Source organism: Mytilus californianus, unplaced genomic scaffold, assembly GCF_021869535.1.
Source record: "Mytilus californianus isolate M0D057914Y unplaced genomic scaffold, xbMytCali1.0.p SCAF_7, whole genome shotgun sequence".
In the NCBI taxonomy this organism is placed as follows: Eukaryota; Metazoa; Mollusca; class Bivalvia; order Mytilida; family Mytilidae; genus Mytilus; species Mytilus californianus.
Genome location: NW_026262723.1, coordinates 27,417,304 through 27,442,202, shown reverse-complemented (window position 1 = coordinate 27,442,202; position 24,899 = coordinate 27,417,304). Strand labels below are relative to the sequence as shown.

The window sequence follows — 24,899 nt, the reverse complement described above, 5'->3', positions numbered from 1 at the left end:
GTCTATGTTACAATTTTTCCCGTCTTCGTTTCTTCGAGCTGACCTTCAAAATAAGACTTATCATGGGGTTTGATCATACATGAGCAATACGACGGGTGCCATATGTAGAGCAGGATCTGCGTATTTTTCCGGAGCACCTGCGATCACTCCCTGTTTTTGATGAGTTCGTGCTTAAGTTTTTCTATGTTGTGTGTTGTATACTATTGTTTATCTTTTGGTTGCTTTTTGTTATTTGCCGTGGTGCTGTCAATTTGTTTTTCGACTTATTAGTTTTAATGTCCCTTTAGTATCTATTGCTTCTCTTTAACAATGATACTTTAAATTTAATTGCAAACACAAGCTTATTCAAATAAAAAACATACGTAACGAGTAGCAAGTAAAGTAATAACAATGAAAGTATCAGCTGCTCTGTAATCTAATTGTCGTTGACAAAATTAAAGCTGGTTGTTATTCTAGACAAATAAAAATAGTCATGTTATTCATTTTAGGTTGGTTTTGTTTAATTCTTTTATCATTCATATACTGTTTTCAATGTCCATTTATGTGCTTGCGTCTCCTCCTCCCACATGGTTTCTTGGTTCTAATAGTCGTTTGAGTGTCTGAAGTGGTCGTGGTTGGTGTGTTTGTAGTAGTAGTCGTTGTTGGATTCGTAGTCATGCCACTACATCCCGTTGGAAGACTTCCTCCTCCTGGACAGGGTATGTTATTACTTGGTTGACAGAATGATGGAACTTCACAAACAACGGGAGTAACTGATTCTGGTACTGACGCTGAAAATCGCATTAAAAATATCACATAATGAAACAAGCAAGTAGCATAGATAAATATAGTTTGCTAAACTATGTTGGCAAGTCATTCCATATGAAAACCAAGTTTAGACTTTCTTCTTTCTTACAGGACAATGTTTCATCACGTGTGTCATATTTTTCTAACTATTTTTTTTTTAAATTTGAAATACAAATATCTACGATAAGGAGTTACTTTTGGCGTAACATGTTTAATATATACAGGTAGCAGTAGTCCTTTATGGGAAACAATGGAAAATTATTATTTTAAAAACACAAAGATAATATTATGTCAAACTGGGAATAATCTTTGAGATCATTTTCTAATTTGTGAGCTCTTCTCAAAATAAGGCTTTAAAACATTGCAGATTCTACGTGTTAGTATAAAACATTTAGAAAAGATTTTGTTTTGCATTTACTTATTAGTGTTTTTTTTATTAAAGTTTTCTTTTTGTGGAATTTCACCTTTTGCTTCAATAATGATAAAGCTATATGTTCAAACAATCTTAAATAAGCTTCCCTTGAAGACCTAGAATATTCTTATTTAGAAATATTAGGTTATTTTTTTTTAATAAAAGTAGCTTAGTGTTCTTTTTTTAAGTACATATCAGTCATCTTTTTCAGACTTATCTTTTTGAATTTTATCAATATTCTCTCTACATACTACAGAATTGACAAGATAATATCCTGATAGAATTTGAAAATTTTAATCAGTTTCTCTTTATTTTTTCTTGTATCCTTTTCGTAAAGTTTTTTACCTTGTTAACTATACTTACATGGTTGTTCTGTAAAACAATAAAATAAAACGTGACTCAATCACTATTAAGATATCAAGGCTTTTTACTAGTGGAAGTAGTTGCTCCAAAATCGTGGCAATGAAAACATTTAGCACTGGTGGCCTTAATAATGAATAGAAACTAACAATTAACCATTACGAAAGCCAAGAAATAATTTGCTTCCAAAGTGGTCCTCAGTTCATGTAGCACTAGGAACATCGGTCGGTTTATTGATATCGATCAGCTAAGATATATAAGTTTTAATCATTTCCATTATACAACTAAAATATTTTCTATACTTCTATTGTTCACTTTTGAAGGTTATTGTCAAAACAAGAGAGATAATTGCATATATTCATGTCCTTTGAAGCTTGCTTGTTCATTGGAATGTTTTCCGTTACTGTCAATATACAAAAAATTAAACTGTAAGCAAGTTAAGGATGCTCGCTCCTCTGTTTCAAAATAATAAGGTTTTTAAATGATCGTTATAGGTTGATAGAATATAAGGAAACATAAAAATTGAAAAAAAATGATAGGTCCGTGTTTCAGTTCAATTGAAAATTTGGCGGGAAATGGTTCCCTCTAGATTTTTCTTACATTTAACATTGACACCTTTTTGTGCTCTTCAGCTTTGTACTTGTTTTGGCTTTCAAACTTTTTTCATCTGAACGTCACTGGTTAGTCTTGTGTGGACTAGACGCACGTCTGGCGTATTAAATTTTAAACCTAGTTCCTTTTGTTAGCTATTATTCGTGTGTTTCTTTGTCCTATATGTATTCCCATTTATTTGTATTGTAGTCATGTCATGTAATGTTGTCATTTTAATGTTATATTTAACATTGCCATAAAGCGGGAGGTTTGGCATGCCACAAAACCAGGTTAAACCCACCATTTTTTTTCTTAAAATGTCCTGTACCAAGTCGGGAAAATGGCCATTGTTATATTATAGTTCGTTTCTGTGTGTGTTACATTTTAATGTTGTGTTTTTGTTGTTTCGTTGTTCTCCACTTATATTGGATGCGTTTCCCTCAGTTTTAGTTTGTAACCCAGATTTGTATTTATATCTATCGATTTATGAGTTTCGAACAGCGGTATACTACTGTTGCCTTTATTTTTCCTTTCAAAAGCTATGAAAAAATAACAAGGATTTATGAAATTTTCAAAAATGACTTTAAAAACTATATGCAATAAAATTATGAAAAAAAATGTAAAGGTCAGTGGGCAAAATTTTTATTGGCACTACATGGATAAAACTAGAGAATTCCGAATATCTGACAAAAAGTCAAAAACAAAAGTAGCGAACATCCTTAAACCGATATAACGAATTGAGATTGATTATTAGAGTTGTTTGTTACAAATATTTAATAACTATTTAACATTTGCACCTTTCTTGAGTTAACTTACGTGTAATAAATAAATGAAGTAAGGTATACAGCAATCCTAGATATGATTATCATTCAATAAAGCCCGACTGTATATTCCAATTAATCTGAAGCTTTAGCTTACGATCCTTAAGTCTATAATATACCGATTATAAGCGCATGAAAATTTATTTACCACCAAGGATAATAATTCCTGTGAATAACCTTACCTACTGCTAACGTTGTAAAACCACTTAAATCACAAATCTTACACAATTGAGACTCAGTTAAGGCTGAACTTATATTTGAAAGCTTCGAGACAACTCCTAAAAGAAAATAATATTATAACAGTCGTATAAAACTACCGAACTCATAGGTAAATTCAAAAGGGGGATTTCCATACAAACAGACAAATGTTAGACTATATCAACAAACAAACAAAAAAATAAATGGAAAATTTGTGATATGGTACAGGCATTTCACGACAAAAATGGTGAGTTAAGGTAGATGGGGAGTCTAAATTAAAATCTATAGAATTTTTGATAATTTGCCAAAATGAAACTGTAATCATGTTTTTTTCTTCAAAAATTTAATAAAAAGTATGGGTTACGGCGCTTTTTTTCAAGCTACAGGCTGTTCAAAATTGTCAGATTCTGTATGGATTATGCATAAAAAACAAAATTTTGTTTAATAGTAAGAAAACTAAACCAAATTGTTTTGAGATAGAATATGAGAAGATAGCTCATGTAATATGCTTTCTGAAAATAAAAATAAAATTAGGGTCACCGGCATAGTTGTCTTGCTACACAACAAAACAAATAAATTCCTAACATATTCCTTTATAAAAGTTACATTATCTGCCCTTAAATGGCAAAGTTGAAAAAAAATTAAACAAAACAAAAATATTCTGCTTTTGTAAAAACAGGTATTACAATAAGATAAAACACACAATTTTCTTCATTTAGATGAACATAATTACAAATGTATTACATTTCTCTCTCAAAAATTACACATTTCATTAAAGATCTAGACCGATCATTTTCTGCTATTTAGCAATCAAAGATGTTGGAAGACACCCCATCTACCTTAAACTTGGTTTTATAGCTAATCTAAACCTCCAACTTGTATGACAGTTGTTTATAGTTCCGTTACGTCGACAAAATTGGTAACTTTTATAATAGGTTAAAGGTTAAAGATACCAATTTTACTGCACCAGATGCGCATTTCGACAATTATTAATTCTTCGGTGATGCTCGGGCCAAAATATTTGAAAATCCAAAACTTATTCAACGAATGAAGAGCTTTTAGATCAAAATGGACAAAGCGTACACCCAAAGCCGGCAAGGAATAAGAGTTTTGCATAATGGAGAAAACTCCTTAATTTAAAATAAATATAGAATTTTGTAACAGCAAATTTATTGAGACAAGATCTGTATTTTCATGCCAGTATCCCAGTAAACCGGTAGTCATAAACTAGATGAGTAATAATACATGCATAAAGATGTAACCCAGAACATTGAAACCAAAATTACTCAGCACACATAACATTCGATAAAGTGAGATTAAAGTGGGTCCTTTTTATTTTTTTTGTAAAAACAGCAGATGGGATGGACTTCCTTTATTTTTTAACATCAATTAAACAAACTATATCAGTGTTTTAAGTTTTTCTATTCCTCGGGATGATTGGAATCTTATGATATTATCTTTTAGTGTTTAGATTTAAAGTTTACCCTTTATATCATTTCGGCAGTTAGAACTACGTTAGTTGAATACACCGGTCTCGTTAACATTAGTATTATACAGTTCATTATCATGGTTAGTACAAAGTAAAATAACAATAATACCGAACTCCGGGGAAAATTGAAAACGGAAAGTCCGTAATCAAATGTCAAAACCAAAAGCTCAAACACATCAAATGAATGGATAACAACTGTCAGATTCCTGACTTTGGTACTCGCATTTTCTCATGTAGAAATGGTTAGTACATGTTAGTACACGTTAGTACATGGTTAATATATGTTAGTACACAATATACAATTTACAGAATAGTTAAGTTAGTAAAAACTTATTCCTGATTTTTTACAGCATATAAGAAGGAACATTTTTATATTGTATATTTTGAATCGGCTTTTAAAAAACATTTTTTTTCAAATTGTTATAAATGAAAAATGAAAAAATAAAATAAAAATAAAACCATAGATTTAATGAATTCTGTATCACAATCATTCATATGAATGACCAAAGAATATTTATATCGATTTAATTTTGGAAAATAGATTTATTTTTTCTGCAACCAATTCGGTATTGTTGTCACATTTGCGTTGTTTACTTCTCGAGTATTAATGTTGACTAAACTCTTATTTTAAATTCCAAAATACACCGATTTGTTTAGTTTTCTGTTCAGACATATAATAGACTTTATACACAGTAAAAAGTAAAATAGTGAGAAAATCATTAATACTATAATATTTTTTTATCATTTATCTTGTATCCATATAAAGGAGAATTTATTGAAATAATATGTCCTATTCTAATTCTATCAAGTAACAGTTTTGATTCTATCCCAAAAATAATTCCAGATATTTGCATTTCAAACAGTAATGTTCAAAATCTTCGATAACATTACATATATATGACATAAAGGACTTTTCGCTATTTTCCAGGAGAATAGTAGTTATTTTGATGGTAATATGTAAATTAAAAATTTCCATTTTAGCATTTTCAACTTGTTTTTTGTAAATGACTGAAAATATAAAAGAACATTTGTTCTCTTTTCTTTGGTTGGTCATCTAGAGTAATCTACCCTTTACAGTTTGCAAACCCTACTGCTTTCTCACAATATCTGTCCAAGAGGGAACGATAAATGTTTTGAGCCGATAATTTTTGTATTGGTATCTTTTTTTTCCTTCCCTAATTTGAAATTTAAACTCCGAATCAGTAGCAACTTTTTTTTAAATTGGTTCTTCTTTCGTTAGTTCTACAATCACAGTTTTGGTATTTCTTTCACTAACTTAGAGTATTCTGAAAACCAATAAGCATGCGAAGACAGTTTATCTAATTAGACATTTTGATTTATTTTCCCTTCATCATTAATTTTATCATTGACAAATAAAATTTCACATTTTATCCAATTTTTGAATATAAGATATTTTCTATTTATTTTGATGTATTTATTTGGCCAAATGATTTGCTGTCGAATTTGCTTAGGGACCGGTCAAAATATCGCAAGCCATGAGACCGGTTCAAGACATAAATGATCTATAAAAAAAAATCGAGGTCCCATGGTTATACAAATGAAGAAAAGTTTATGTCCCATTCTATTTTTTCAACAAAATAAGTTGGTGTCTCATGTTAGTTCATACAGTATAAACTGTTCTTCAAACCATTGTGTCAGAAAAGCATACATCATTCAAATACAACTGACATGTGGGTTGATGACAACGCTGTTAAATGTGTTTCACCAATGTGTAAGAATGCCATGTTTTACAAGACAAGTAACTTGATATTGTGTTATGTCTAGCAGTTTGTTGTCATATTTTATGAAAATCCAAGTTGAATTAAAAAAGTTATAGAAATTTTTATAGGTGACCATTAGAATTTTGTCCAAACTGAAAAACTCTAGCTATTTTTACCTATAAATTAAAACATTAAATTTGACAGCAATGAACCAAATACCTAATAACTTCGGAATTCGTATGATTAGTATATAAATGAGATAGCTGTCATGTTTTATGAAAATCTAAGTTGTTTTGAAAAAAGTTATTGTAATTTTCAAAGGTGACCATCTGAATTATGTTTCTAACTGAAAATTCTAGCTTTTTCAGCTATTTATTAAAACATTAAATTTGACAGCAATAAACCAAATACCAAATGATTTTAGAATTAGTAAGAATAGTATATGATTGAATTACCTGTCATGTTTACAACAAATCCAAGTTGAAATAAAAAAGTAATAGAAATTTATTTAAAGTGACCATCTGAATTTGTCCGAATTGAAAACTCTAGCTTTTTTACAGTCTATAATTAAAACATTAAATTTGACAGCAATATACCAAATACCAAATAACTTTTGAATTTGTAAGATTAGTATATAAATGAGATAGCTGTCATGTTTTATGAAAATCTAAGTTGATTTGAAAAACTTTTGGAAATTTTTAAAGGCGACCATCTGAATTTTGGCCAAACTGAAAATTCTAGCTTTTTTCACAGTCTATTACTTAAAACATTAAATTTGACAGCAAAAAACAAAATACCAAATTATTTTGGAATTAGAAAGAATAGTATATATTTGAATTAGCTGTCAAGTTTTATGAAAATCCAAGTTGAATTAAAAAAGTTATAAAAAAATTTAAAGGTGACCATCTGAATTTAGTTCGAAATGAAAAATCTAGCCTTTTCACGTATTGATTAAAACATTTGATTTGACTGCAATAAAACAAATATCAAATCATTTTGCAATTAATAAGATTAGTATATAAATGAGATAGCTGTCATGTTTTATGAAAGTCCTAGTTGATTTAAAAAAAAGTTATAGAAATTTGTAAAGGTGACCACCTGAATTTAGTCTTAACTTAGTTTTTTTCATGTATTGGTTAAAACATTAAAGGAGAAAGTCCGGTAAGGGCTAGTTTTTGCCTCAAATTCGGAGTACATCTGATGAAAAATTTTGACATTTTTAAACACTGAAGTGCCTACTTCAATCGATTCAATAAGTTTATGTAAAAGATTTGAACTGATTTGGTCATTAAAGACGCTCAAATTCAAGCTTAAATATGAAAAATCTATCAAATATGCCATAAAACGTCACTTTTCAAATGGTTTTTGTCTAAAATGGAAGTGGCCGCATTAGTGTTCAGTCTCAACCTTCATATATGTTATGTATTATCATCAAATACAACATATATTTAAATATTAAGACTGAACATAAATGCAGCCACTTCCATTTTAGACAAAAACCGTCTTAAAATTAGCATAAATGCTACAATTGTGAAGATTTCAGTAATTTTGCATGCATTTATAATGCGATTACCTGATGCATGTGTATTGTCTTTCAACAAAATTGTAAAAATGCTATATTTTGGGGTCAAAAAGGGGTCTTACCGGGCCTACTCCTTTGACATCAATAAACCAAATACAGAATAACATTGGCATTAGTAAGAATAGTATAACAATTAGATGGCTGTCATAATTTATGAAAATCCAAGTTGATTTGAAAAAGTTATAGAAATTTTTAAAAGTGACTTTTGTCTGAACTGAAAATTTTAACTTGCAGGAATGGTAGATGCCAACAAATGTGGGAAATGATATATGTGACTTTCTTTGTATCTGTGCAGGCCATATACATGGTTCACAGTTATAACCTTTTTGATTTGATTCAATAAAAAAAGTCAATGTCCCATGCACACTTAATTAAGATGTAAGATTAAGTCAGGTCCCATGGAAATTTTGCTTTAAAAAAGTGCATGTCCCATGCTAATTTGCACCGGTCCCATGGCTTGAAAAATTTTGACCGGTTCCTTATATGAAAATTGATTTAGTTCGTTTCAAGATTTTGAATGTATCCAGGTTTTGATTATGTTTATATTAAATTCAGTAAGTTTTTTTATTGGTTTAAACGAGGTTAACATTCTATTCTTTTTGGTGAAGTATTTAATTTATTTCAATTTCTTGCACAAAGCAAAACAAATGTCAACAATTTATAAGTTGATAATTGAATTATACTATCGTTATTGATGAATCCTATGTGGTCGTAGGCAAACGAAATTTACACAATATTGCGTCCCTTTTGCTGCCTTTCCAAAAACTGTAAACAATATACATAACGTCATGGTTAATAACTTATCTACAGTCGGTAAATAAAGGTAAATAAATTTAGCAGTTATACAGTCATGTAAGTCTACCATAAGTCTTTTGAAGTTAAGACTACAACAAATGGAGATTAGAAATTTTACTGTGAAAGATTTACAACTAGCAAATTTAATTTTTCGCATCTTAAATTACATATATACATAATTGTTTTATCATTATAAAAAACAAAATAAAACAATATAAACATTATTATTTTATTGAACCCACAAAAAAGAATAGTAGTAAAAATTTTTATATTTGGTACAGATCATACTAATCTTTTTTCACTATTTGGTCTGGACATATTCAAATGAAGTCTTTGAAGCCCCAGCAGTGAAAACTATACATTTTTACAGAAAAAATTCCGAGAGATTGTACGTATTCTGACTGTTTCAGGCGTTTGGTTTACATCTTATGACAGCTTTTTGACTGTTGTGTTTACATAAAGATAGTGTTCAAAATGTTAAGAATGTGTTGAAACATATTTGTACAGTGTTCTGACTGTTAACATTCAGTAAAATCAGAATAATTTAAGAAAATTTAAACAGTGTTGAGGATAATTGTGGGTGGCATTTATACTGTTTAGATTGTTAAGAAGTACTAATACAGACAAAAGTTGGTCATTTCAAAATCTGACAACTTTGACGTGCTTAATTACTATTAAGAACACAAAAAAGTCTATAAAGTTCTAAACATCATTTATACATATATATATTCAATACACATTTCACTAGAAAATAAGTTTTAACATAGTTAAGTTCAACTACAAATAATAGCAAGGCCATTTAAACAATTGAAATATCTTTTTCATCAGCTTGATATCACGAGCATGAACAAAATGGACAAGATACGCGCATGCCAACTTCGGTAACTACAATTTAACTTCTGTGTCCTTATTGGTCGGGTTTGAACAGAAAAATATGTTTAACTGAACGGCCAATTCGAAGTAAATCCAACATCTGAACCGTCGCATATTATTTACATATCTTAGTTAATACATTACGTGAATGCATGTTAAGACTATACGGACTTTATCAACGGGGTGTGCCCCTTCACATAAACTATGATAAAGAATGACTGAAAGCAACCCTACATTAGTTATGTGGTCACTAACACGATTTGGTTGATCGATACCATGTGTCGGTGACGCAACTCATTAGTGACATGGCTGCATAACAAGAAATACTTAAGCCGTCTACACACTCAGTTTTGCTCCAGTTCCTCGGTTCTTGTTTTTAACCTTGATTTGTCTCTTTCTAATCAATTATCGATCAGATTTTAACCCCGGTAACTTTTTCTTAGTCATTGCCGTCGGTCGAATCTGACGATTGATTCCTGTTTAGTCTACTATGCAAGAGATTTATGTTTACTTTATTATCATTTCATTACCTTTGCTAAACGAGAATTTTTAATTATCTGAAAGTTAAGAACAAAAAAGGTATCCACCCCATGAAATATTTTTGAAATAAATGTCAAATCTGTACATGGATATTTTAATGCTCCTTCAGACATGTTTTATATATAACGATTCAAAGTTATAAGGATAAACGTTAAACAAATATGACAGACAGTAACCAACGAAAAATTTTAAATTGCCGTCTGATTTCTTTGGAAAGGCATATAAAGCATGTGTGGGGTTAAACGTGTTTGTCAGCACTCAACCCTCCTCTAACCTGGAAAACAAAAACATTTTGAACTAAAACTTGAGTGTAAAAACATATAAAAGATGCCAGGCCTACAATTGTAAAGTTGCAATAATTTTAGCTCATCATATCTTTGTAGCTCATCATATCTTTACGTTTTGTTCAAAAATGTGCAGGGTCAACCAAACATAATTTTTCCATTTACTATTTTATCTGTTTCAAATTCTATGCCATTTGTTCTTCAAAGTGAAATATGAATGAAAATTAAGGGAGAAATTGCGTTTGTTTTTTTCGGGGATCCACATTTTGTTGGCCTGGATACATTCAATACTTGCCAATGGACAGCAACAATTAATCATATCATTTACCTTTACTCAGATATTTAAAGAATGATTGCCCAACTGTGTAGAAGACTGGGAAACATAAAAACTCAGTTTCTTCTGTCGTTGATGACTCGCTTAGTCTGAAAAAATATTTAGAATTTATCACAAATCGACGAAATATTTATTTCACCTCATGTCAACGAAAAATATAACATAATACGTAGATATAATGTTTATCACAGTCTCTTCACCTGCTTTTAGCGAGGTCTAAAATACTCTAAATAAGTTAGATATAGAAATAAGGATATAAGGTATGATTGCCAATGAGACAGCTAAGCACCAAAGTTCAAATAAAGTGGATGTAAGTAATTATAGGCATCCGTACGGCCTTCAACAATGAAAAAAAGCCATACCGTATAGTCGGCTATAAAAGGCCCCGACATGAAAAATATGAAACAATTCAATTGAGAAAACTAATGGCCTTATTTATAACAAAACAATTAACGAAAAACAAATAAGACAGACATGAACTAACGACAACCACTGAACTACAGACTTCTGACTTGGGATAGGCACATAAAGAATGTGGCGGGGCTGAACATGTTTGTGATGTTATACAGGACATCTTAAAATGTCCTGTACGAAGTCAGGAATATGGCAGTTGTTATCAAATAGTCCGTGTCTATTTATGTTGGCGTTTGTTTTCGTTGCAGTTCAGTGTTTCTGTTGTTCCGTTGTTTTCCTCTTATAGTTGATGTGTTTCCCTCGGTTTTGGTTTGTGACCAGGATTGTTTTCGCTTAATCGATTTATGACTATTGAACAGCGGTATACTTCTGTTGCCTTTATTTTTGAATTAGAAAATAAAACAGGAGTACTTATTTTGAATAAAACCTAGCATTGCATCTTGTATCCTTGTTTACCTTATATATATTTGGCTATAAGTCTTAGCTCCCTTTTAGTCATATAGCTCCTCACATGTTTCGGTTTTCATACATCCTGGCTTTCAAATGTTTGGTTTTTAGCGATCATGATGAAGATAAATCAAGTAAAACAGTTTACGCCAATAGCATTTATAAAGAGTCATTTTCAATTGTTTAATTATCCAAATACGTTAATCCTAGTCATCAAAACTATAGAATAGTTCAATGGTGTAATGCGTAAGATTATAAGAGGAGAGTGTATGCTTTACATATCCTTATAAATAAGCCCTGTATAAAAATGAACTAGCACAAACATGGAAACTTGTCGACAAGACGACACTAAATTAATCACAACTCCCTCTCCCCCCCCCAAAAAAAAATTTCCAAGAAAACCAAAGAAATCCATGCATCATACATTCAAATTGATAAGCAATAACAAAATAATGGACAATTTGTTCATAAATACCTGAGAACAAGGAACTGTTCCGATATTTGAAAACAGTCTACATTAATATTAAGATATGTCCCTGTCGATTTGTCAGCACTGAAAGTCCAACTACCATAAGAACTCACACTGAATTCTGTTGCTTGAGAATACACATCAAACGTTTTATTTATAAAATCACAAGGGAAGGTACAAGGAATCTTGGGTTGACCTGAAAAAAAATTCATATGTTTACTTAAAAGGAAAATTTCTTGTTATTTAAATTATACGGATATCAAATCGCATATGCTTTCTTATTGCTTCAATCAATTATATTACCGTTTGCTTTAAAAATCGATAATTGGCAACTGCAATGTTAACTTACCAGATAAAATTAAAGTTCTGCAATTCTTTGTTTTCCTTCACAATTAATAAATACATACTAGTTTGTTAAATGACACCAGCCTTTTTTTAAACCTGTAAATGGTTTGATACACATAAACGTGTTGCTGAGGATGATACTAAAAATTGCACCCTTTTTATATTTTATTGTTTACTAAAATAATATTTAAGGGAGATACTTAAAAAAATCACTGTACAGTATATTTTACTGTTTGATTATCAGATTTAAGTAAGATAAACAAAAAACAAAAAACAAAAAACAAACAAATGAGTACTATTTTCCTTTTTAAAAGAAAGACAATGAACATGAAGAAATAAGATTAATACACAACGGTAAATCGTTTAAAATTATTATTGCAATTTAAAGTTAGGTTTGCATGATACCTGGATTTTTTTCTAAGTGATACTATACCTTTATGATATATCATTTTGTTCATGGAGGAGTACCCGATCATTTAATGAAAAACAAAATCGAATATTGCCCGTCCCGTTTTCTTGTGTGAAAAGCTCAAAATTGCGATTTTTGGATGTTTTTTTAGGGAAAATTTTATTTGAACTCTTCTTAATAAATAATTTATGCAAGTGACAATAAAAAATAAAACTGAATAAAGCATGTATAAATAATTGTGGTCCATTCATTAATAATAAATTTTAATTCAAAACTTCATAAACATGATAAAAAAGTACTAAAAAACTAGATTTTTGGGGGGGTTAAAATAAAACCATTGCCATGGCAACAAAAAGCAAAAAAATATCCCGTTTCCATGTCCACCGTTTTTGTAAAAAAACTGAGAACTGAAGTATTTAATTATTTTCATTATAATGAGCTAATAAAATTGATATGTCCCCGAACTCGTTTTCACGGAAATGGGCATTATATATTCATCATGTAATCTCTGTAAAACGCAAACATACGTTTTTTGTGGATCTGCAAAGAAGATTTCACATTGAAAGTCATCTTTGGGAGCATCTTTTTTCAAAGAATCATTTTGTCTTGTAACACATAGGGATTGATCATAACCAATTAGAGGAAAAAGTGATTAACTTACCTTTTATGCCCACATCTATCAGTCGTAAGGGGAGGTGTTTAACTTTGGTCATACTTGTGTATTACATATACAAGTCTCTGATTTTGAATGAAACACTTATTTTCTTTCAGTGCTTCAAACTGTATTATTTTGAATCTTAGGATAACATTCTGATTGCCATTAAAAGTAATGAAAATGTCCTTATTGTCCCATGTTTGGTAAATTGTTTGTATGCAGTTATTGGATGAAAAGACATCAGTTTTGACTATTAAAGTCATGTACAGCAGCCGTGTTTATTCCATTCATTTCAATCTGGACACCAACACATATTATACAAATATTTATGACTAAGCAGGAAAAAGCCCTGCAGGAGAAAGATAGATTACTGGTATGATTTGTCCAATTGTTACACCATGTTCAGATTTGGAGTCTTTGACCAAACAAACTGCATGCTCCTATACATGAGGATAGACGAAACAGAAGATGGTCAGGGAACACAAATGACCAGCTGTATATGTATTGTTCGTATATAAAATAAGTAATATGGTTATGTAGACCTGTAATATGAAAATCTTTAATAAATTATAATCAGTTAAATGAAGTTCACATCTGGATATCTGTTTTGTATATCCCATTATGTGATTTGTGGTGTCTTTGTGTCATTGGCCTGTATCTGTCCTTTTTTCACATTTCTTCCTTGATATAGAAATATCTTTTGGAGATTGTGTTGGTGATTACAGCATTTATGCAAGTTTAGATTGAATTTTATAAAATGAAAAATTGTCAAACTTTCAGAAGTATGGGACGACCATAAAACTTGAAGGGGGATCTCGTCATTTTTTTTTCAAACGTAGCACCTGTGCCTTCCCCTTTCTGGCTGAATGGTCGGTGCAACACTTATATACTCAAAGAAGGAGAATGAAACTGAAGTACATTTTTTTTTATATCTTTCAAAATAAATGATCTTTACGCGAACAATGTAAGATCAAAGAAGAAGTAAAAATAGGATGTAAGCAGGTCCAAAACTACAAAAATTTTCATTTGCACCCAATCCATTAGATCGCCAAAAAACATGCAAGGTTGACAACAAAATTCGGTCGGTGTTCCTATATCTGTCACACACTCATAACATCATACCCAAGTTCCTAAAACTGTCACACCCACAAAACATCATATCTAAGTTCCTTTAACTGTCACGTCATCATAACATCATACCCAAGTTCCTATTACTGTCACGCCCTGATAACATCATACCCAAATTCCTATAACTGTCACGCCCTCATAACATCATACCCGAGTTCCTATTACTGTCACGCCCTGGTAAAACCATACCTTAGCTACTATATCTGTCTCCCCGTTAAACGTTGTACCAAGTCCCTATAACTGTCATGCACTCATAACATCATACTCAATTGCAAGTTCCTATAAATGTCCCACCCTCATAACATCATACTAAAGTTCCTTTAACTGTCACACCCTGATAACATCATACCAATGTTCCTATAACTGTCACACCCTGATAACATCATACCCAAGTTCCTACACTGTTCTTGCAACGGATGTATAGAATGCTACATAGGCCAAACCGTCTCTCACTTTCAATGTCACTGAGGTGAAGAGGGGACTGGCACGATGTACAGTACATCTGTTGAGCTAGAGGCTCTAGTTCAACGACCCTCCTGCCAGTCTTCCAGCTGTCATCTGTGGCGGGGTCAACAGTGAAACTTGCCCTGAAATCTAGATCTAAGTCGGAGATCACATCTGGGCCGGCGAAATAATTGTGTTCAGTATCATTAGCAGGGCGTCTTGGTGATGCGTTGGTTTTAGACTCTTGTGTCTTTAATTGCTTGACAATGACTTCTGAGACTGAAACTTCCCTTTTTAAGTTCGTAACATTCTCTTTCTTTCCGCAGACGACATGGCGATTGTTCGCATATTATGTTTGTATCGTCAATGTAAATTTTCCCGGTTTCAAACACGCTGGTGCCGCGAATATTAATCGGATTAAACTAATGGATATTTTTACCTGCAATATATATTCCTTTTTATTTTATCATCAGTTTAGTTAAATATAAATATATAATCCTATTTTATTGAAAAATGGTATCCTAAGAAAACGCTGAACAAATTTTAACCAAAAGTTTGTGCGAATGGTCCATAGTGGTATTTAGGTTATAACATATATTCAAAGTTTTATTAGATAATATTTTCATGGTTTTGTCTGATATTTTTAAAAGTATAAAACGTTAAGCAAAATAATTCGTTGAAAAAAACTGTGCCCATAAAATGCGCGTTTTACTTGTATTGTCTAATATTTCTAGAGTTTGTATAAGGAGCCTGGGGAAACGTAAAAATCTTAAAATGATCAGTGCGTCAAGATAAAAGAAAGTCTTCATGAACTGAAATAGTCAAATCATTGAGGAGTTATCTATCTTGAAACACGTGTTTAAACGATTTCTATTGCACAGAAGAAGTGAACCGTGAAAAACACATATAACGTTGAAATATTCATACTTGTATAATGGTATCTCAAGTGTAAGGCCAGTTGAGTACTTGGGCTCCAGAGAGTATCATGATATACTAACAACTTGAGTTGTGTCTTTCTTTTCTCGCCTATTCACACATTCAAAAGAGAGGCGAAAGATACCAAAGAGAGATTTAAAAACTTGAAAAATTCTGAATACTTGACTAAAGGATTGACTGGAGTATATATTTATGGTAATTTCTAGACGCGTCCGATTACAACAGTTTTGAAGCCTTGATAAAGTGGGGTGTCCGTTTAATTGTGCAGAATGTATAAATTGGAAGCCACATCCGGTTGAAATGGGAATATTAAACTTCTCATGTAAATGAGTGCCACTCGTTCTGCATACAGAAGAACCATTGCAACACATATCTAAAGATCCTTACGTGGCCTAACACATGACAAAATGTCTGCCACTATCCATACTCTTATTTCATATAGTCAACCAAATTCCTGCATTTCACAGCGTGCACATTGTAGAACACACCCATTGTATTAAGAGCCATTCTCTGTAAGCATCAAAATTTGATGGAAACCTGTGGTCACAGATTTTCATAAACTTTGCTAAATGTAGAAACATAATGATCATAATAAAAAATACGATAATTTGCATTGCCATGGTAACCATACAACTCATATTTAGAAATTTTATAGTAAAAACCTTCAAAATCCAATTTGTTGTTTCTTCAAATGGCACCGATAAAATCCCCTCAAATAAACAAAGAACAAAGTTCCCATCTAATAGCTTTCATATGCCAAAAATAAGATATGAGTTATTTCAAATAATAAAGATATTCACTCTTGATCATTTAGAAATTAGCTGTCAGAAGTGCAAAATTCTGCAAGAGTTATTTCTCTTAGTATAACTTGTTTGTGTTTATGTTGAAATAAAAATAGAATCAATGGAACTTGCAGCAGCAGACACACGAACTTGTTTGCAATTTTAACACCAACTGCACTACAGATGAGTGAACTAAATCTGGTCTTTGGCCAAAGAAATTTACTGAATGTTAGACAAGTTCAACCCATTTTAACCAATTACTAAAAAGAAGGAGAAAAGTATGTCAGCTTCCTACTTTGATAAATGCTCATCCTCCAGTATCATCAAATTCTTTTGTTGGTGTTAAAAAACTAAAGCCCAGCCGGAACATTACTATCAACGATGTGGAGAAGATTCAGAAGTGTTATGGTCTGACACTTCCAATTGGAACACGTAAAAACTAAATTGTTTATGACTGGTCATTTTTTATTTTCTAATTGCCTGGTAATTTACAATTTTTTTAAAAAAAATTTTAAACAACCCTCTAAAAATGAAAAGACCCCCCTTTTTGCAACCCTTTATGATGGGGAGGATAAAAACACTAGAGGTCTCTTCCTATATAAAGAGGGTGGTAAAGGGGGGGTGTTTGCACGGAAAAAACGTGAAATAAGACATAATTTCACGTTGAACGTGGAATAATTTCTGTCATGCACGTTGCACGAAAAATAAAGACTTTGATGTGAACCTTTTGTGACTGAGTCACTGTCTTCTTGTATATATAAACTCTCTGTTTTACTTGATATTCCCGATTTAGTATACACATTTATAATATAAATGGTTTACGGCTTTTAAAAAAGTATATAACGATCTTCTTAACTTTTAAAATGCAAATATCCCACAGACACGAAAGTGTATTCTTGATCTATTTCATTGTTTTTATTAACAAGAATAAACACGTTGTCATGTTATCCATGCCACCAGCTACCACGACTCGTGGTTAAAAGTATCAGAACTAGGAAGTTTGAACTGACAGATGATGGAAAGTACAAACACGTTAAAGCTCATCACTGTTAAGATGTTGATCCTATTTAAAGTCATTCTTTTCATTTTACCAAAAAATTCAAAGAATCGGCAATGAGGAAGCATGTATCTACTGAGGAGATCCGAAAAGTGTTCACAAGTTAAAAACAGATCAGATTTGAACTTAATATGAAGTCATTATGTAAAGTTGTTTCTTAGAAAAATCTAACGGAAGTATTTGTTGGATTGACGAACAGAAGCACAAGTTGACTGTAATATATCCCTAATCCTACAGCTTTCCCTAGTAATTCATACCATGCAGGTCTCATTAGTCCTTTTATTTTTTTATGTTTTCTAACATTACAATCATGAACTAGAGACATATATGGCAATACAGCAATCCATCAACATATTCATACAAGAGGACTATAGTACCATATGGTACAACGATTTTGAACTTATCGCAAACTGAATCAAATCGAAAGAATACGACAAAAATAAATATGTATGGCCCGTTACACATTTGTTTAGACAATAAAATGTCAGTGTGATGTAGTTACTTAATACTTAATGAACAATGCGTTAGGCCAAACCAGTACATGTATCTTGGAAGCTCCAAAATCGATAAGGAACAACATCAAAGGCCTTTCCGCTTTATCAAAAAACAAAATTGAATCCATTTTTTTCTTGACGATCCCTGCCAAGTGTTTGAATATTATTTGAAAAATACCGAGCACGCAAAATAAGTTTTTGAAAATCACGATGCACGTAAAATTAAATAAGCAGAACACGTTGAACGAGGCACCTGTCTTGCACGACTGAACGTCAAATAAAAAAGTAAAAACACGTTGAACGTGAAATAAAAAACGGCGATCACGTTGCACGAAAATAACCCTTTACCACCCTCTATAAAGGTATACACAGACGCGCGCTGGTATGGGTCACATCTTTGGAATGTAAAAAAAAATTATCAATGGGGTGCAATTTCTTGGAGGTAATATATCAATGGGTAGAAATATATATGTCAATGGGTCATACACATGAACATGTTCATCTTCTGTTAAGATGTCTGTAAAAACTGTGGTCTTCGGCAAGTTCCAAGAGGTGAAGGATTCACATCCTTCATCCACAACTCATCCTAAACCGATTAATGAATTTGTACAGGCCCAAAAGAAATTTTGCAAGCCTGGGGTGGTGGGCCTGTAATTAAGCGTGAAGATTGAACATAAATCAACATAATGTCGTGGTCTGTATATCAGTCAGTAGATTACTTTTGATTGCATTTCGGGTCTTTTACTTGTTAACGATATTATTATTTCACTAACATGATAGATTATAACTACGAATCTGATCAGAGAATTGCATTTTACTTTGAAGGGTTTACCCACAAATGTATATAAAAAAATAGATATAAAATTGGCCAGTTCAACCAATGTTTTGTCCTGGCGGATGAAAACCTACAAATTTAGTTGAACTGGCCTAATGATTTGGATTAGGTAACGTAGGTATCTAGAAGATGAAAACTAAACATAAACATTGCTCTTAAATTTCTAACCATATACATGTACATGTTTATACAAGTTTTCAGTAATGATCAGTTCCAATATTACATGTATGAGAAATAAAAATACAATATATTAAAACACCCAGCATGACAATAACTGTGAAACCTTTAAAAAAAAATAATCTGAACACACACATTTCCATACAATTGAATGATAAATACAACCTATGTTTGGTTAATGTTTTTTTTTCAGGTGCGTGCACCAGCTGCTTTATTCATGCTATCAAAATTTTCAAGCAGTCCACAGAAACAGAAGGTGAAAGTCTGGATCAAGGAAAGTGTGAAGATGTCCCGGTATTTCAAACAATATATTATTTTAATGATCAGAATATCTGTCGATTTTTTTCTATTTTCAAATTCATTACTCTTATATACATGTTCAGCTTTGCAAGCTCTATAAACATGAAAATGACAAAAACAAAAATAAAAAAATTAAAAAATCCAATGAATATTAACCATATCTGCTCAGTAAAATAAAGTGCAAAGAAAATAGAAAAAAATCTCCTTAACATTTGCCAAGAAGTACATTTATTTAAACGAAATTATATGTTTTTATTTGCATTTTTTTTTCTTTACTTTTTTGTTGGCAGATGAAGGCTTGCGTTATATGAATTGAAGGGGTCTCATCATATGCTTTATATGTTTAATAGATGTATAAATTTCAAGTTTGTATACATAAAGCATGCCTTACATAAAAAAAATATGTTTGCCTGTAGTACAAACTTTCTTAGTTTACACAAAACACACAAAAACACAAGTTTAACGCAAACCTTATACAGTATAAAGACCTTGTCATTTAAGAACATCTGTATATTTATTTCTAATCAATTAGGTTTGAAAACTAAAAATCTGTCACTGCATTTAGCTCATGCAGGATTTCAAAATGCATCTGAATATACAGTAACATAAGAAGAATATGGAAGTCAAAATAATTTATCTCAGTCACAAGTAAGTAAAATCTTCAAAATAAGTCTATTTCAATCACTTTTCATCAGTTGAAGTTTATATCATCAATTTGACAACTCAAAACAGAATAAAAAATCTACCAGTCAATACCACACAAGGATGCTACATTTCTTAATTAAGGTGTGAAATATAATATTGTCCTAAGGGGCGGAAATATTGACTTAGGGACCGTTCAATATTTACCAGATGGATGGGCCGGTGCATTCTTAATATTATTTCATTAAAAAAAGTTAATACCCATCCTTATGGCACGCCTGAACCACTTTTATTAATTAATCTGAGATTATCTCAGATAAACTAGGATTATCTCAGATAATCCCGGTTTATCTCAGATAAACTAAGATTATCTCAGCTTAATTCAAATTCGAGAAAATCCTAGTTTATCTCAGAAAATACAGAAAATTCATTATCTGGAGAAAATCCCGATTTATCTCAAAATATTAAGAAAATCTAGGTTTTTCTGATCGATTTTCAGATAATCCTAATTTATCTCCAGATAATTAATTTTCTCAATTTCAGATAATGAATTATCTCATTTCTCGAGAAAATCTAGGTTTATCTCGGATTCTAAATATACAAAAGAACAATGTAACGAGTGTTTTAATTGGACGACACTGAATCCGGCGTTTAACGTTTTACTTTCTCTTTGAAACCATGATGGTGACGAATTCACTTCCTATTATTGGGTGAACGGGGATGTGCCAAAATATGGGTCATAATTTTGCGAGATTTTATATAAAAATTAGCGTCCTTTTCAGAGGAGGGGTGACATTCAGCATACGGCACGCAATTTTAACTGATCGATCGCTGTTATTGTGTCATTTATCACTACTCGTGGTGTGAACATCACCGTTATTGACACCTGGACAAGCGAAATTTGTTGAATCAATTATAAAAACAAGTAATATACAGAAGGGCTGATTATATACAATATACATATACTTTGTACATACGTAATAAACAAATTTGGTAGCTATTTCTTTTACACAAACTGACTGTTTATTACCGACGGCTAATTTCGACATCGATAATCATTGAATTCTCATATTTTAATTCATTCAGTCGGTTTTAATTTTTTAATCGTGACAAAGTTTTGTAAAATATTTAATTTTAACTATTGCGTTATTTCGTCATTTGTCAGTAAACAAAATAAATAGCACTAGAAAGAAGGCAACTAAGTAATCCAATACACAAATGCACGATTCAATTATGGAAAAAACAATTATTTCATCATGGTTATTCATTAGACATAATTTTCATTTTGTTTTCAAAATAATTAAATACATAAGAGTTTATATGCCACGAACCTTAAAGCGCGAGTTATTAATTGTAGGATATAAACAATAAATGTACATTGTCTGAATACAAAATGTGTGTGTACTCGCGAACACGGGTGTCATTCGGTTTATCGAGAGAAATGATCGTGAAAGAATATCTAACGGAGGTCAAGTATTGCGAGACGATCGTGAAAGCTCTGGTACCGGATCGTGAAAGAAATTTAATCGAGAAGACATATGAAAAGTTATTAAATAATCGAATTTAATTAATTACACGGACAAATTTACAACAAAATAAAACTGTCTGTCAAAATGGTCGAACATTATGATCAGTATGTGAGAAAATCCAGTTCTAAAAGTACATAGTTTTTACAAAACAACAAAAGGCATATTGCTCCTCGACATTTCAGTGACATCAAAAATGTAAACAAACATGATTTTTTCACAAATTCCAATAAAATAAACTATTTTTCTTCGAAAAAGGGCATTCTATTTGAATGCATCAAATGGTTCTCATAGTTATTTTGTATAAACATAATCTGAAACTTGGTAAAAAAAGAAATATTTACACAAAATTGATATTTCGGATCGTGAAAGATCACGGACTGGATTATGAAGATCGTGAAAAGGATCGTAAAAGATCTAATGCTACGAAGACGTTCATATTATTCTTCAATTATATGATAATTAATATTTGTTATTGGTATTAAAAAAAAATAGATTGGCATGACTGACCCGGGTCTCTTTTGCTGGTGAATAGGGCTATAATCGTGCAATGCCATTGGATCTAATATCTTATAATACCACACAGACTTGGTAAATTGTATCAATACCAGTCCATTTGTCCGTCCTTCATAAGTATTGTTTTTTTTATACATTAAGATGTTTTATTTTGTATTTATAACTTTGAATTCTCATCTTTATGCCCATTATATTTATAAAGCTTGCATACCTGTATGCTATAGGGCCACGGTATTTGGTGTATGGTGTACATGTCTGTCTGCATGTTTCATATATGACGTCAATTGTATTTGATATATTGAATGATAGTAAGATGTCTGTGTCTGACTGTCGGTCAGGGTTCATATACTTTCGACCTCATGTTCCGAATTAATTGGCCAAACATAACTTTTACATTTGTCAGTTTCTAAGGTACTGTAAGCATCGGAACACCTATATTTGGTGTACGGGATTTTTGTAGATATCTGTATGTCATGGTTCATCTGACCTTGACCTCTTTTTATGAATCATTGACAATTTTAAGAGTATGTGACACTTCTAGTAAAACCCTTAATATTACAGAAGTTCAAAAAATATACTATCATAAGTAAAGCAGACGAGACATTTCAGCATTTGCGCTCTGGTATTCTTTATTCTGTAATATATAGTTGTCTCATTGGAAATCAATCCACATCTGCTACGTTGTATACAAAGATACATATAACAAAATGTTGGTTATCGTTCAATCTCAAATTTTTCATGAAAGATGCTGTTTTTGCTATAAGTTTTTGGTTGATGGTTAACTTTTTGGTTTGAACGTTGCATACCCATATTATTGGCTAAATAATGGCGGTCTGCCTGATTTGTACTAGTCCGATTCTCAGAGCTGAATTTTTCACACTGATTTAGACACGTTTTAAGTTAAATTTTTTTAACTTTAGAGGTAAAGTGTTGAATTTAAAAAACAAATGATAGCTTTCATGTTCGTTCTTATCAAAAAAGTTACTGGCTTGAACCAGTTGCAGGTATATCAAATGGTAAAAGAAATATTGATTTCTGATTATTAAGTCTGGTCACGCATTATCTTTCACGATCAAAATAATGCGTTGCCTGATCTATCACGATCAAGTTTGATGAAAAATCAACAAAATTCAAGGTTTTCATAAACAAATGAACGATTTTAAGGGAAGAGCATACTTTTATTTTACTGTACTTTCGGACACAACAAAGATTAAATTTCAAATATATCATGATATATTGATATATGACCATTATAGGTACAAAAAACGTGTTTTTTTAATTAATCCCATAGACATGCATTGTGCCTTTTGTGTTTTTTCATTAAGTACTGCATATTTTCTTTATCTTATTGCACAGTAATGTTGAGGAAGTTGAATCATTTTGACTGACATATTTTTTTGTTCGGATTTGTTCCGCATTTTGAAAATTCAGCGATTTTTTCACACATTCTGAAGTAGAATTTACATTTAATTACATTCACGATCCGGTACCAGAGATTCCACGATCGTCTCGCAATACTTGACCACCGTAAAATATTCTTTCACTATCATTTCTCTCGATAAACCGAATGACACCCGTGGCTAAGAAACAGGAGAAAACCTCTTCGTTCTGTTTCTAAATCTTGAACCAAAACGTTTTATTCTTACAGGTAAATGTAATTACAGGTGACAAGATTGTCAAAGCTTTACCTGTTATAGTGCTAATATATAACAACTGCCCCCAATAAATGTTCACATAACAGGAAAAAAGTAATAAAAGTTTGTTTAAGACTGTTCAAAACAATATTTTAATTCAGGCACGAAAAAGAAATTTTGAAAGATTTATATTCTTATGGTTTCTGTTCAATCTTTTTCTCAAATATTTTATTCTAATAATATCTTTTGACTCGAAAACTAGCATATATTTAAGGAAGGACTTATCTTTTTAGACAACCAGTTGGATTTTTGTCGAGCCTGCGACTTTTGTCGCAGAAAGCTCGACATAGGGGGTCGTTAGCTAACTTCTTAAAAGCTTTATATTTTAGAAGGTGGAAGACTTGGATGCTTCAAACTTTGTATATAGATGCCTCATGTTACGAAGTTTCCGTCTGTCACATGTCCATTGTCCTTTACCTCATTTTCATGGTTCAGTGACTACTTGAAAAAAAAGTTAAGATTTTTTGTAATGATAATTTCTCTCTTATTATGAGTAACATGATAACTATGTTTTGTATTTGCGTACCTTGCAAGGTCCTCATGTCCGTCAGACAGTTTTCACTTGACCTCGACCTCATTTCATGGATCAGTGAACAAGGTTAAGTTTTGGTGGTCAAGTCTATATCTCAGATACTATAAGCAATAGGTCAAGTATATTCGGTATATGGAAGGACTGTAAGGTGTACATGTCCAACTGGTATGTGTCATGTGACCTTTGACCTCATTTTCATGGTTCAGTGGTTATAGATAAGTTTTTGTGTTTTGGTCTGTTTTTCTTATACTGTATGCAAGATGTCTACTATATTTGGTGTATGGAATGATTGTAAGGTGTACATGTCTAGC

General features: G+C 31.5%; 1 protein-coding gene across 2 annotated transcripts in view; it reads right to left on the bottom strand.

Moving 5' to 3' along the window:
- Positions 1-391: 391 nt before the first annotated feature.
- Positions 392-24,899, bottom strand: part of LOC127707967 (uncharacterized) — a 47,657-nt gene continuing 23,149 nt past the window's right edge. The window contains exons 2-5 of one of the 2 annotated variants that reach the window (XM_052212733.1): positions 12,123-12,312; positions 10,781-10,875; positions 3,153-3,248; positions 392-770 (exon numbers count right to left, since the gene is read on the bottom strand). In XM_052212733.1, coding sequence (XP_052068693.1) covers positions 529-770; positions 3,153-3,248; positions 10,781-10,875; positions 12,123-12,312 — 623 coding nt within the window. In that variant the 3' untranslated portion in view covers positions 392-528. The remainder of the gene's footprint in view (positions 771-3,152; positions 3,249-10,780; positions 10,876-12,122; positions 12,313-24,899) is intronic. The other variant, XM_052212734.1, reaches the window with a different exon arrangement.